The following is a 13,706-nucleotide window of genomic DNA, read 5'->3' as shown; positions in this document are numbered from 1 at the left end:
TGCATTGATTCCATCGGTACTTTTAAAAATGCATATAAAGTGAAATGAAACACTAAACTTTTGGTGATATGAGATTTTGGAGATCACTAGGGACAACAGTTCTCTAGGTATGCCACACAAGTCCAAAAAGCAGTAGGAAAAAATCCCTCAACCTGCTGGCTATCTACCTGCTCCTGCAGCCTGCCATGAAGTTAATAGTCATTATCATATAGGTTTCATGACAATTTATACCCAACTTGTCAACAAAATCACTGTTATCACTACTTACAATCATTAGGCTATTGCATTTTTATGTTTGAAATCTAAAAAAATTAAGTAAAACTCAACATAGGGAAAAGACACAGTAAAAGTAATTTTTTTATGACTTTAACGTGAATTTGCAAGCTGTTTATTACAGTGCTTTCAGTCACGAATAGTGGTTTATGCAAGCTATTTTTATACAAAGGATGCTTGAGTCCACTAATTCTGCTAAAGAAAAGCCTTGGCTTCTCAAGGCAATTACCTATGCTCTCTGCAGATCACCAGCCGAGAGGTGAAGCAGCGCTCTGTTAAGCCTATCATTCCATCAAGCTATGAATGCATTACGGGGCAGCAATTGAGTCAATAGAACATCATCTTTTCCTTTCCAAAATTATGAGAAGCAATTATTCACTCCTGCTTTAGCTTTTTAATAACTTGAAGTTAACTTATTTCACAGAATCACAGATATTTATCCCTTTCCTTCAAAGTATTCCTTTGACTTATCTGTTAAAAGCTAATGAAATGGTTCTCATAAAACCTAGTTACATTTAACATTGTAATCAACACCAACTTCTGAAAAAAGTATTTCTAATTTAAAATCTATTTTCCTTTATATGAAACCATGCATTAAGTCATTCCTAAAATCTCACATAAAATATTCTTCCTCAAATGTCATGATATGGCCATATAATCTTTATATTACATTTCATTAACTACCAACAAAATACCAAAATATCATTATGCAGTTTTAAAGCCCCCTAGCAGTGGACAAGAGAAAAAATAAATCTTCATATAATTTCAAATGTAACCGGTAAATCTAATGGCAGCCCAATCCAAAATCCACTGATGGACGTCACGGGAGCCTTCCCATTAACTTCCATGTGCTTTGGGATAAGGCACCAAGATAAATATGAGCAAGCCGAAGGAAGAGAAATGAAAACTTACCCATGAATTCAATTCCTAAATGGTCTGCTATACACAAGAAAGCATGTACAAGAAAAAAGAAAAAAAAGAGACAGAAATGTTAGAAATACACTAAAATGTAAATATCACCTTTAACATCACTGGTAGCATTCAATATTTCTGTGGCAGAGCTGCAGAACACAATGCAGGGTTGGGGCCCACTCTGTGGGTACGTGCCCTTCGAACGGCAAGCCAAAGATGGGAATTTAGGGCACTGAGCCATCACAGAAGGGAAGTGTACTTGGGGAAGGACATGAATGCCTTTACTCATTATATTTATATTCAATTGAAGTGCCTCAAGTGAGCTACCTACAGGAATTTCATTTTCTCATTCTCTTGAAACTCCTCTCTCAACATGCTAACTACTATCATTAGTTAGACAAGGCTCTTGCTTTCATTTTCTCTGACAGATCAAACCCTAAAGAGATGAATGGAAGGCTTTTACTGAGTTTTGCAGCTCTCAGTACAGCACAGCGGCCACACTTGCACCCAACGCGATTGCATAACTACTATCACGCAACAGAAAATCTGACTTCAAGAAATAGCAGACATGGTCCCTACTTAGCCATCTGAGTGATATGATGCAATAATTTCAAGACATTTAGACCTGAGGAAAGAATTTTAACATTTTTAGAATATTGACTGAATTTACCATATGGAGTTCAAAACATTTTGGGACCCTTTTTTCACATGACAGATTAGGATATATGTCTCTAACAGACAGATGTTTTAGTGCAAAATAGATTTAAATTTATACAAAACACTTATTTAAGTTGATAGGAAGTATGTTTAAATACATACGTGATTAAAAAGTAACAAACTCTCCATCCTGCAGGAACAGGGCAACAGAAGAATGTTAACTGACTTTTCAGAGCTGAGTGTGTAGGGAGTAGTATCTTCAAGCCCAAACCAAAACTGTGGAAGGCCAGACGTTCAGAAAGGCTGAAAAATGCAATTCTCTATGCTAGACTTGAAAGATTTTGTTTTTCCATGAGAGGAAATAATTTGCACTATACAGAATAAAGAAGAATTTTATTTTTTTTTTCCCTGAGGAAAACACAGGATTTCCCTTCAAAATACAAAAAAAACCCAAAATGTTTTGTGTTTACCTTCCTTTCAATTTACAGTCACATTTCCTTAATACAGAATAGATTAATAAATGATTTTGCCAACGTTTCCAAGATCAGTGTGTGTGGAGAGGAAGGCAGTAGGGAAAGAGCAGGAGGCCTACAAGAAAGACGGAGCAAGACTGGCATGTTAGCTTGTGCTTGGAGCTGGGAGGTACTACTGGGAGTGGTGTGAAACAGTCCCATCAAGTAATGTACTGCAACTTTCAAAACTCCACTGAACTATAAAAAAAAGTTTAAAGTTTCTGTTGAAGAATGCTGGGAGTGATTTACCTTTTTGCAACCTTTCAATCCTTCGAGGAGAAGGTTCACTTAGCATACAAATCTATGTAATAGTTGCTAAATTCCATATTTATCTTCATGCAGAACAACAGCAGGCATGTCAAAAGAACAGAACATAAGAAGAGGCTATGTGGTATAAATATCTTATTAGCAGGGTGTCAGGGCAGGCACATTATGCAAGTCTAGTGACAGCCAATTGAATCTTTCTTTTTGGTATTAAACACGTAACTCAAACCCATACACATGTGTATCCCACATTACAATCTCCTAATCCGTATTCTTTGATTCATGTACAAGTGTCATGTACAAACATCCCTGGTACATCTGATAGAGGGATGTAGCTTTTATAAGAGCATGAGATCAGAAATATCAAAAGTGCATTCAACATACTATATTCCCAGGGATTTGTAACCTAGGTTTTTTTCTATAATTTTCTGTACCTGTGAAATCTGCATGCAATTCACACCTTGCATCCTTCTATAAACTAGATCAAGATGTAGTCAACAACTACTTACTTTCAAAAAAGGTAACAGAGATCAAAGTGCTGTAATCTGGTCTCCACGGAGCTAACAATATTCACACGTGAAGCAAGATCATGCGATACCATCTTTTCAAGTCTATGTAGAACAGCTGAGAAGACAATCCTCCTTTCCTAACTGGGGTATTTATATTCTCTACATGTTTTGCATTTGCAGCCTGAAATGTCCTCATTCAGTTCACCAGCAGAGTTAGAAGCCACTTTCTCAAAAAGTGCATGCAAAACACACCTTTCCTTTAAATAGATGGAAAAAATAACATTTTAGTTTGTCTTTGAGTGGCTTATATGTGAGAGTCAAGGGTATGTGTAGCCTTCCTGGGAAATGTGTTCAACTGGAGTGGGTGGGAACATGTCAGGCCAGTTATTTAAAGTATCTCATATGCCTGGAAAGCAACTTCAGCAACCAGGGTAATATATGTTGCTGACAAAGCTGATTTACCCAGATTATAATGAAAGGATGTCTAATGGGATAAACTTTCATAGCAAAACATCCATGCTGCCAATTTATACCATGCTGCCAATTTATACCATGAAGTATAGTTCAACAAATTCTGCAGACAGAATACAAAATAATAATAAAAAAAAAAGAAGGAAAAAGGAAAGAAAAAAAGAAGACAAGAACAAAAAAATTTCCTCCTAAGAGCCTGAACGTACCCACATTCTTCCCTTCCTTTCCCCCTTCCCTGCAGAAATTCAGCTGCACTCACAGGTTATCAAAACCTTAACTTTGAAACCTGTTTTCCTTAACACAACTATGGCTCCTGCAGGAATGGCGTTCAACAAAGCATTCAGCATGTTGAATGGGGGCACAAGGCACAAGAAACATCAGCAACCATTAATCATTCTCGTTGTTCGGTTCTTAATGTTTTTATCATTATAAGGTGTTTACTCCACTAGCTACAGGAAAAAAACAACAAACCAACCCAATGAAATACCACAAAAAAACAAACCAACCCAAATCCTGCATCTTTGCATCTGAAAAAAACCTGTTATTAGAAAGGGACTGAAAATAACTGCTTCCAACCCTCAAGCCCTTTATCTGAGGTGGCCACCGCCAGGAGCCCCCTCCAAGCATCCCCGCTCCTTCAGAAGGTCGAAAGCGGATGCTGGCTCTCCTGGAGCAAAGCCTTCATACTGCAGCATTGCAGTTCCAGCAGAGCAGTGACGGGACTCCCACACAGATAAAAGGGGTCGGAAACCTCCCAGCTGGAAAGGCAGGGGCAAGAGGAGTCCTCAGGGCTCACAGGGCTGCTTGTCCCCCCTGCACCCAGCCACGCTGGCGGCAGGGAGAGGAGGGATGCGGAAAAATACATGGAACGGGTTGCGACCGTCATCGGGCTGCCCCTTGGTGACTAAGCATCAGTCCAGTGGTCACTCTCACTTGGACTGCTGTGGAGAAAAGAAACGATTTTGCAAGCTCCAAGTTTTGGAGGTGGGTTTCCCCGCTCTTAACAACGGCAAGAAACTCTCCCAGCAAGTCCCTGTGAGAGGCAGGCATGGCACTGGGAGCTGCACAGTGGGGGCTGTGGCGGGGAAAAGCGAGCTGTGGTGCTGACCTAAGGCTGAATCAAACACAAAAATGTAAAGTATTGACCCCGACATGCCGCAGCGTAAGAAAGGACTGTTATATTGCTGTACAGTCGTAACATGTAAGTGATGAATTGCCTGCAGAGCACTTCCCTGGACACAGCGAGTGCAATGCCAAGTAATCCACCATCAAACAGTGCAGTTGCTTTAAGGACTCACTTCAACAAAAATGTATATGTGAACTATTAATGTGCTGAAGCGTGGGCACTGCTCCACAAGATGGGGTCATTAACCAAATAATGCAACTGTATTTTATTTTTGTTATTGTGATTTCTTCTTTCTTTCTGGTATTGTTATATTCTTAGGAACTAATATATTACTCAGACAGAAAGATTATTCACTTTTATATTTTATTTTATGAATATTTCTGCATTTTGTTGTTGATGTGGGAAAAATACTGTGCCTGATGGTCCTTGCACTATGTGAATTTGTTGCTAGTATTAAAGCCATTTTAATTTGTACTTTATGAATACATACACACCTGGGAATACTTAATAACAAGCACAAGAGAAGATAAATTTGCACTCACTAATGGATTAATTTATTAGTGCTTCACAAAGAATATGAAGCCTTGTGCCTAGATTGAGGTTTGCTGGGGCTTTTTGCTTAGTCATATTAACATGGAGATTTTCCCCTAGTTAAAGACAGGTTTCATTGTCCCAGGTACTTTCTGAGCTACACTATGAATAGAAATATAAACTCAACATGTAAATCTCACTGATTTATAGAAGAAAAATCTTGGAAATTAAAATACTCATTGTAGACCACTACAGACATTTTAATCTATTCTAAGGATGAGTTCACTTTGGCAAGAAGGAGACAGCTTTAGAAATCATTACAACTGCAAAGTATTTTCTACTACAAATGAAATATATTGGTTTCAATAAACTCATAAGATTTGTAAAATTGTCCTTGGTAGATTATTGTCTTGAACAGAAAATGCAACACTATGATATGCTGCAAGCTATCTTGGGACAGCTCAAGCACTCTGAACAGATTATCTGGCTGGAAGGAAAAGGACAAACTTTAACTCTTAATATTAGACCAATCAAACTTGGTCAGAAATGAAAAATCCTTCCATTCAAAAGGCAGCTAGATTAGGATACCACCCAAAGACTGGAGCTGCTGCTGTCTTATCCATTATGACTTATTATGTCTGACAGCACACAGTTGTCAGCCTATTTGCATATTTAATGAAGCTAAAACCATAACTGGTTACATATACATATATGAAAGTATACTATTTTTTGAATCCTCAAGTACGTCATTTTTTGGTGCCTCATTTTGCATGTGAGTACATAGTTTTGGGACAAGGGATTTCCTCCATTCAGTAGGAAGGGTACACGGCTCCTGTTTTCTCTCTGACGTGTGCAGGAAGTTATCAGACTTGGCAAACTGGCCCAGTGCTCTCAGAGGTTGGCTTGGGGTTTTTTTCAGCATCAAAAAGAAAAAGCACCAGCATATATTACTGTGTTTTACAAATCTGAGTTATTAGAAAGTGCAAAAATTGACTCTGTTGTTTGTTTTAGAGATATTCTGGTAATTAGTTTTTATAATTAATTTACACAAAACTAATCTTCACACAACAGGGTTTTTTGGGGTGGAGGAAATTATTGGGATGGTTTAAGAGAAACAGAGACATAAAATCAAGATAATTCAACTACTGAATTTTCAAAGCATCTTCACTGAAAGACATGATAGAAAATTAAAACACATTTTAAAATCGACCAAACTAAATTCTTTAACTTACTTTAACTAGACTAATACCTGGTGCCTCCTTTTACCCTCTCTGACAAAGAGGACTATTAGAATTTTTTCAGATATAAAATCTCCCTGGCAATAGGTAGGCTGTTCACTACACGTTAGCTGGTGTAATAATAAGTATATGGAATATATCAGTAATATGCCCCACCTATATTAAGACACAGTGATGAAAATCAGACATCCTTTACAAGATACTTGGTCAGTTTTCAAAGAAATTATAAATCACAGTTACAGAAATGATAACAACTTAAAAAAACCAAAGAAAGAAGGCCATAAAAATATTAAAAAAAATCCACAATCTGATATATTATCAGTATGAACAATGAGAGAAGATTTACATTTTCACTTTGTATAGACAGTGTTAATTTTATTTTAAACCAAATTAAAACCCTCAATCCACAAAAACAAATATTGAAGACAACACCTACAGGTTAATTGCTTTGTCCATTTCTTTTTAAAGAAAAAAAAAAAAAAAGCCAAAGGAGGAAAAAAAATAGGCTTGTTGTGAGCACTCATAATATGGCTCTGGAGAGAATAGCCTCAGGACAGAATTCCCCCACCCACTATCAATTCCATAACAAAGGAACATTTGAAAAACACAGCAAAGCCTGTTGTTATAGAAATAATACAGAGTGATGAATAAAGGAATAAACTATTGATTTTCTTTCCCTTTGAATGACAAAAACTTGTAGCTGTGGTTTACACCACCAAAGTTGAAAGATTGTTTCTAACTTCTGAAAAGAAATAATAGCAATGCTTCCACCTTTACAGGTTCAAGACAAGTTGGAAATTTCAACTACTTACCTCATCTGCAGCATGCAGACTCAGAGGATTAAGCTTGCCTCTTCTCTATCATTTTTAAGACCTTAAATTATCATCTCTACAGCTAACAAAGTTCTTTCTCTTTGGGCCACTATGTTGGATTTTCATGAAAAAAATCTGTCTCACCAAACAATGTAAGCAACCTTGACTGATATCCAAAACACTGAAAATCAGTACAGATTTTAACCCTAGATTAATTCTTGATACTACAGCTGTAAACTCAGCAGAACAAATAAACAAGTGTTTAAATTAAATTCAATGAATAGCCTATTGAAATTACTCCATTAAATTTACTAAATGCCTGAAGAACATGTTCAGGAATTTTACCACTCAGGCCAAAATATTTAGTATTCGGTGTCAGCCAAATGCAGCAATGCTTCATTTTTCTCTGAATAACCCATTGTTTCCATCAATTAGAGGAGAGAGAAGGTAAACGTTAGCTGCTGCTGCTGCTATATACAGATTTATTTTTGCTGATTAACATTCATAAATCAACAGAATCTCTCAACACATATAAGGACTTTAATTCACCCTGGAATATCAGTGTGTAAACAGTAAGGCCACACAGAATGCTATGTTTCCAGTCAGACAACTTGAAGATGCTTTCTTATTTGCTAAAAATGTAACACAGTTTCCATGAAAATGAGTAACTACATCAAATGAACATAAAGGTGCCCACATAGAGCCTCAGAGCTCATGGTGACAAGGTTATTTTTTGAAGCTTTCTCTAAATATATGTTGAAAATGATGAACCAACGTGATCACTCTGACACCAACTCCTCTGCCCCTGCAATGAGACCATTAAACATTGCACGTTATATCCTGGTTACTTGATTACTGATATTAGCATAAACCGTTATAATCAATGTTTCTGATAGTTAACCCTAGAGATGTCAAGATTTCTCCGATATTCTGCAGTTTTGACAGATCACTAAACCCCCGTATTAGCATTGCAATTGAAAAAAAAAGTAATTTATCTTTTTTGTTCCTGTTCATTATTGAAGCCTATCACCTCCCGTAAAGTTCTTTTTTTTTTTTTTTTTTTTTGGCTCCAGGGCTTTTTTTTATATTGCCATCTAAAAGTACAACTTCACCTACCAGGATCTCTGACTGTGCTAAGGACTACACAAAGACAAAACACCAACATAGCTAGTCGACCTACTTTTACAATTCTGAACTCTTCCTGGGCTTCTGCAGCAACTGTGACAATGTCTACACTTGTCCCACAGTTGCAATCGCATAGTAGGTGATTACAGCACTGTCACAACCGAGGAACCGTCAGAAGAATTAGGCCATGGAACAATATATTCTTCTATCCTTCACTGTGTCATTAACGCCAACGTTCCTGCAGCGTTGAGACACGCACTGCATAAAATCCCGGTGCCACCTCTCATGACTACTCCAGGTTTGCACAGCGGTATCACCCTGCCTCTGCAGATGGGCTCACCTTTATCTGCAGGAATGCTGGCGATTGGGTTTGAATGTGTTTATCTAAGTTGAACTTGGATGTTTTAAGTCATTAGGCGCTTCCACTGAATTGCAATTGGCATGGGTAGTCACGCAGAGTCCTTTGAAAATTCCAATCTCTACACTGGCAAAGCTGGTACTTTCTCAACTATGTTGTTACAAGGTCTCATAAAGCTACATAGGAGAGGGGAGGGAAATCATAATTTTTTGTCAAAAACTAGAAAAAAAGTACAAGCCATAAGCCAAAAGCTTATTCAGTACTTTCAAAACATATGGTCTGGAAAGTTTTTGGAACCACATATGAATTAGATTATTTATCTTGTCATAGGCGTGAAAGATTTACTTGACTGCAGTGTTCTGTGGGAGAAAAAAAATCCCATTCTGGTTAAATAAGTGGCGCAAAATGTCTATTAAGGTGGAATAAGTCTACGAGTTTCTTAGAAATTACTGTAGGGATTTCTGCACTATTATTTCCAAAGGGGTATTTGATAATATGGGTCTGTAAAATATAACCAGCCTCCTAGAAACATTAAAGGAATTGCTAATAGCTCCCTCATCTTACGAACATATGACATTTAATAAACATTTCTCATGCTAAATGTTACTTTATTCCTTCCACAGATCATTAAGCTGTCCTTCACTTGCCTACTACAGGAAAATGTTTCAGATGCAATCGTGTTTACGGCTCTCTGAAGGCACAGAAAATTTTCTAAGTTTTTGTCAATTTCTTAAAACCTAATTACTTCCTTCAACTTCAGGACACAGAATGTACACCAATTTGCGGGGGGGGGGGAGCGCTCTTTATTCCCTAACGCACCAAGTAATTTAGTTCTACTGCAGTCAAAAAACAAATAGCAGCAGCAGAGTACAGGTATTCACATCAAGATTTTTACAATATTGATTGAAAGTTTTAATGGCTGTGAATTATACATCTCCAGTCTAATGACAAGAAAGTTTACATATTAATTGATACCTGTACTTAGCTTCCTAGATAAATGGTCAGAGTTTTGCACAAAAGGACTTGGGAGACTCAGAGATGTGGGATTCTCAGACCATTTTAGAAAGATGGTGTTTATTATCTGCCTTGATTTGGGAAACTACATTTCTTTAGACACCCAATTTTGATAATATTAACCATATTTGCTGTACACAGAAGACTCTTATATTGTTTAATTTTAAATAACACAGAGTGTGGCAAGACAATTATTTGAATGTACTCTGATTACTCTGTGCACATCTTGCACATCATGTAAGTAGCGGCCTTACACACCAGCATTACTGAACCTCATTTCCAGTAGCTCTATGTTTCAGGCTCAGATGATGATAAAAGGATATAAGCTTTAATCAATGTCTTCCCAATGTTTGTATCATTTGATGCTTTATGGGCTCGGTGGTCTCCTGTGCAATATGTACTCCTGTGTGTCAGGAGTCTCTCAAGTCACTTTCCTGAACCATCAAAAGATTATTAAACACCAAGATCTTCCAAATTTTACCAAGAGTCCTTTCTCTAGGAAATCAGGCATGGAAGTCCCTTTATACATCAGACCCAGCTGCAGGTGAGCGATCCACACATATATGGTGCTTAAAAGGGTTTTATTTAAAATAGGTTTTTCTCAGCTACGTACGTCTCCCCCATTTAGTGAGGAAGCAGAGAAGCATTTCTTCTTTTTTTTCCCGATTTCACAAGGCCATATAGTTGAAAGGTTTAAAGAACTTATTGTAGTGAACTTTATCAGGAAACACAGCATTTGTCCAACATCTCTTATGATTCAATGGAGGAAATGTTCAATGCCAATTCACAAAAATACTCCCACTACTGTGCAGTTCTCTCATCTAAGCAAGAAGGTAATATGTATAGCAAGGGAACAACTCCAACCCTAGGCACATCTCTCCTTTTTTGCAATACTAACACTCTTTCTATTCATTTTACAACTCAACTAATAGTGTTTTGATTGTGTGGGGGTTTTTTAAGCTGCTACATGTCTGTTGGCTGTTGTAGTGTGCAAACATGCGCAAACACAACACTGCTTGTACTGCATTTATGCAGTATGTGGTATTAAACATTAGAGGGACAAAAGACCAGGTGTAAGTGGCTTGCTAGAGAAACTAAGGCTTTTAATTTTGGTTTCTTTTTGTCACCTGGGAAATGTCTATCAAAATCCTTTGTGATTCCACTGAAATATTTGAGCAGTTACATTTTATTTAAAGCTGCTGAGTACACACTGACACTTAAGGCCATTATTTTACTATATAGTGTTTTCACATTCAAGGAAAGGCTCCTTGAAGGACAAGAACACTTCAGTACTTCATTTTCAGTGCTCTCTCAAATCACCTTTCAGTTCCCCTCCCCAGACCCTGTCCTATGAGATTGGTGCACTGTATGAACAGTCTTAATGGAAATGTACTGGTAATTGTCAGCCTATTTATGGTACCAAACCACAGACAGCAGATGGGAGCAGAAGAGCTCCATCTATCTCCAAGTTAAAATGTTTTCTTGACATCTGGGAATAATTTATTCAAACTAATCAATACTAAGCCAGGTATGCTGCAGAAGCACAGTGATTTGGACAACAGCTCTGCACCATACAGAGCATTGTGTCTGAATCGCAGGCTCTTTGAAGTGAGATAGTGAGATAACATGAATTATTTGTTGAGACGTGAAAGTACAGAGTTGAGGTATATTATCAAGGCACCAAGGAAATGTTTCTCTTACCTGTACTGTAACAGAGCAAATAGTAGCATTTCTATTTGATTGTGGGTATTGGCACACCCTGTTGGCACACATGCTCTGACAAAATCAGACCAACGTGTTTATGAACCCACAGATAGCGTAATAAATAATTCTCCATACCATACAGTCAGATACAGTACATGCATACAGAATCATGGCTTTTTTTTCCCATGCCTAAGCTGCCTATGGAAAGTTTATGGAAATATGTTCTGCTTAGAAGCTATTAGCTAATAATGTAAACAAACAAGTACCAGTAAAAATGGATGGAAAAAAATTACTATCAGACCTTCCTCATAGTCTGAGCATTTTGTGTAATTTTGGATATGTGACATGAATTTATGACTTCTGATATGTAGGTAACAATCTGAAAATTTATTTAATTGTTTTTGTGTTTGAATACTGTAGGTGTTCAAATTCTATGCTACTCCAAATACATTAAAGCAACATTATTATAAATACAGGAAACAAAGGCAGTCTAAAAATGATAATGTTTGGGATGGATAATATGACTCATCCATGAGATCTGAAGCAGACATAGGGCTATGATACAAACAAAATTACTAGCTGCTATCAACTGCAATGAAAAATGGTATATTGGAGGAACCGTGTGTGATGTGCACACAGCCCAGAATCACCTACAGCGAGAGCAGCAAAATTAAAGCTGCTGTTTGCTCTCATTTGTATATGGTGATACACTGCAATTAATTGTTGTGAATATAATGTGAGAATAGTGCCAAAGGGCCCCTTATATAGAAATATTAAACTCAATAAATGTAATCGCTGTGTCAGAGCCACTCAAACAAATGAGTTGCTTCTGCACAGATCAGATGTAAACCAAAACAACCAGAACAGTACCTATATGCTGATACCTGCAGCACTAGGAGCTAACATCTGGCCCTCAAGCCAATTCACAAATTACTGCAGCACCCCACACAGAGCAGGATATGAAAAACAAAAGTAAAAAGGAGGAGAATTTGTTCTTCATAAACACAAATCATTACTTAAAAGCTAGGCAAAGCGGTTTAGATGAATGTGGAGCTCATTTGCTAAAAGACTTCACAGGAAAAGGTAACAGATAGCCAGTAGGGAGGACTGGAAGAATCACTACGGTCTGCCCTCTGCAAGACACCTCAGTGATGCTTGTGCTTTGGATGATCAAAGTGCACTTGTTTTCTTCTTTATTCTCTATAACATAAACACTGAGGGGCTCAAAGAATGTAATAGTTCCCAATAAATCTCACAGAACATTCCCCCATCAAAGGCCTTTTTCATTCCAGGTTTAAGATACCACTTATTATTACATTCATTCTGATGTTAGCAACATTGAGGAAGAATTCAGTGTTTCCTTTATAAGACCTTTGTACTAGGGCATCAATTATTTCGACAAATAAGAAGAGGGTAAAAGGGAGGTTTGGATTTTTTTTCATTACAAACAAACTAGGTATGTCAGTAAGTAAGTTTTGTAAGGTGGTCTAGAAATCACAAATAAAATAACGTTATAACCCACTTAGGGGGTTTTGGTTGGTTTGATTTTGGTGTGTTTTAAATCAGTAGGACTTTGCTCAGAGCAAAGCTGTGAGCTCAAGTCAAAACTTTTTACTTCTCTGTGGGCTATTCAACTTTCATAAATAATCGACATGGAAAGGGCAGCTTGCTTTTTCCACGCTTCGCTCCACTTCTGCACCTCACTTCACAACTGGAACAACTCACAGACTCTGCAAAACGGGTCAGCCAACACAGCAGGTAACATGGTGCTGGGCGGGTACAGCTCTGCAAGTAGCGACCCAGCACAGCTGCAATTCCAGTGCAGGGTAAACTCATACAGACACCACGGAGGTAGGTAAATACCAAGATGGGATTATAAAGTATTAACAGTTCCTGTATTATTCAAAGCATTTATATCTCTAAAAAGTAAATATAAAACAAATACAGGAAAGATTTGTTTTCTCTCTCATCCTTGGTGAATTAGAGTCAGGAGTATGGAAATCACCTTTACACGAGATCTAAATGACTTATGAACTAACAAGAGGAAAATGCGTGAACGCTACTACAACTAATGCAGTCTTCGGATAAAATCTGCTACCCAGATGAAATCGGGTTTCCTCCCCTTGAAACACGCTAGTCTGAGGAACTGCATGTCTATATGGTCACAAAACAAGAATTCTTGCATCTCACATGTAAATTG

The 13,706-nt window shown here is 37.5% G+C and overlaps 1 protein-coding gene across 11 annotated transcripts in view; it reads right to left on the bottom strand.

Annotated features, from left to right (window-relative positions):
• Window positions 1-13,706, bottom strand: part of NRG3 (neuregulin 3) — a 428,187-nt gene that overhangs the window by 78,789 nt on the left and 335,692 nt on the right. For 3 of the 11 annotated variants that reach the window (XR_013930540.1, XR_013930541.1, XR_013930542.1), the window contains exons 1-2: window positions 7,306-9,571; window positions 1,186-1,212 (exon numbers count right to left, since the gene is read on the bottom strand). The exons of 1 other annotated variant lie outside the window; for it this stretch is intronic. Coding sequence is in view for 3 of the 10 variants with exons in the window: in XM_080402857.1 (XP_080258983.1) it covers window positions 1,186-1,212 (27 nt within the window). In the remaining 7 variants the exon portion in view is untranslated. Of the gene's footprint in view, window positions 1-1,185; window positions 9,572-13,706 lie in introns of those variants that run through there. 7 more of the 11 variants (XR_013930538.1, XR_013930539.1, XM_080402857.1 and 4 more) reach the window with 5 other exon arrangements.

Source organism: Falco punctatus (assembly GCF_963210335.1).
Source record: "Falco punctatus genome assembly, chromosome: 9".
In the NCBI taxonomy this organism is placed as follows: domain Eukaryota; kingdom Metazoa; phylum Chordata; class Aves; order Falconiformes; family Falconidae; genus Falco; species Falco punctatus.
The sequence above is the reverse complement of the archived record's forward strand: the minus strand, read 5'-3'. Positions and strand labels throughout refer to the sequence as shown.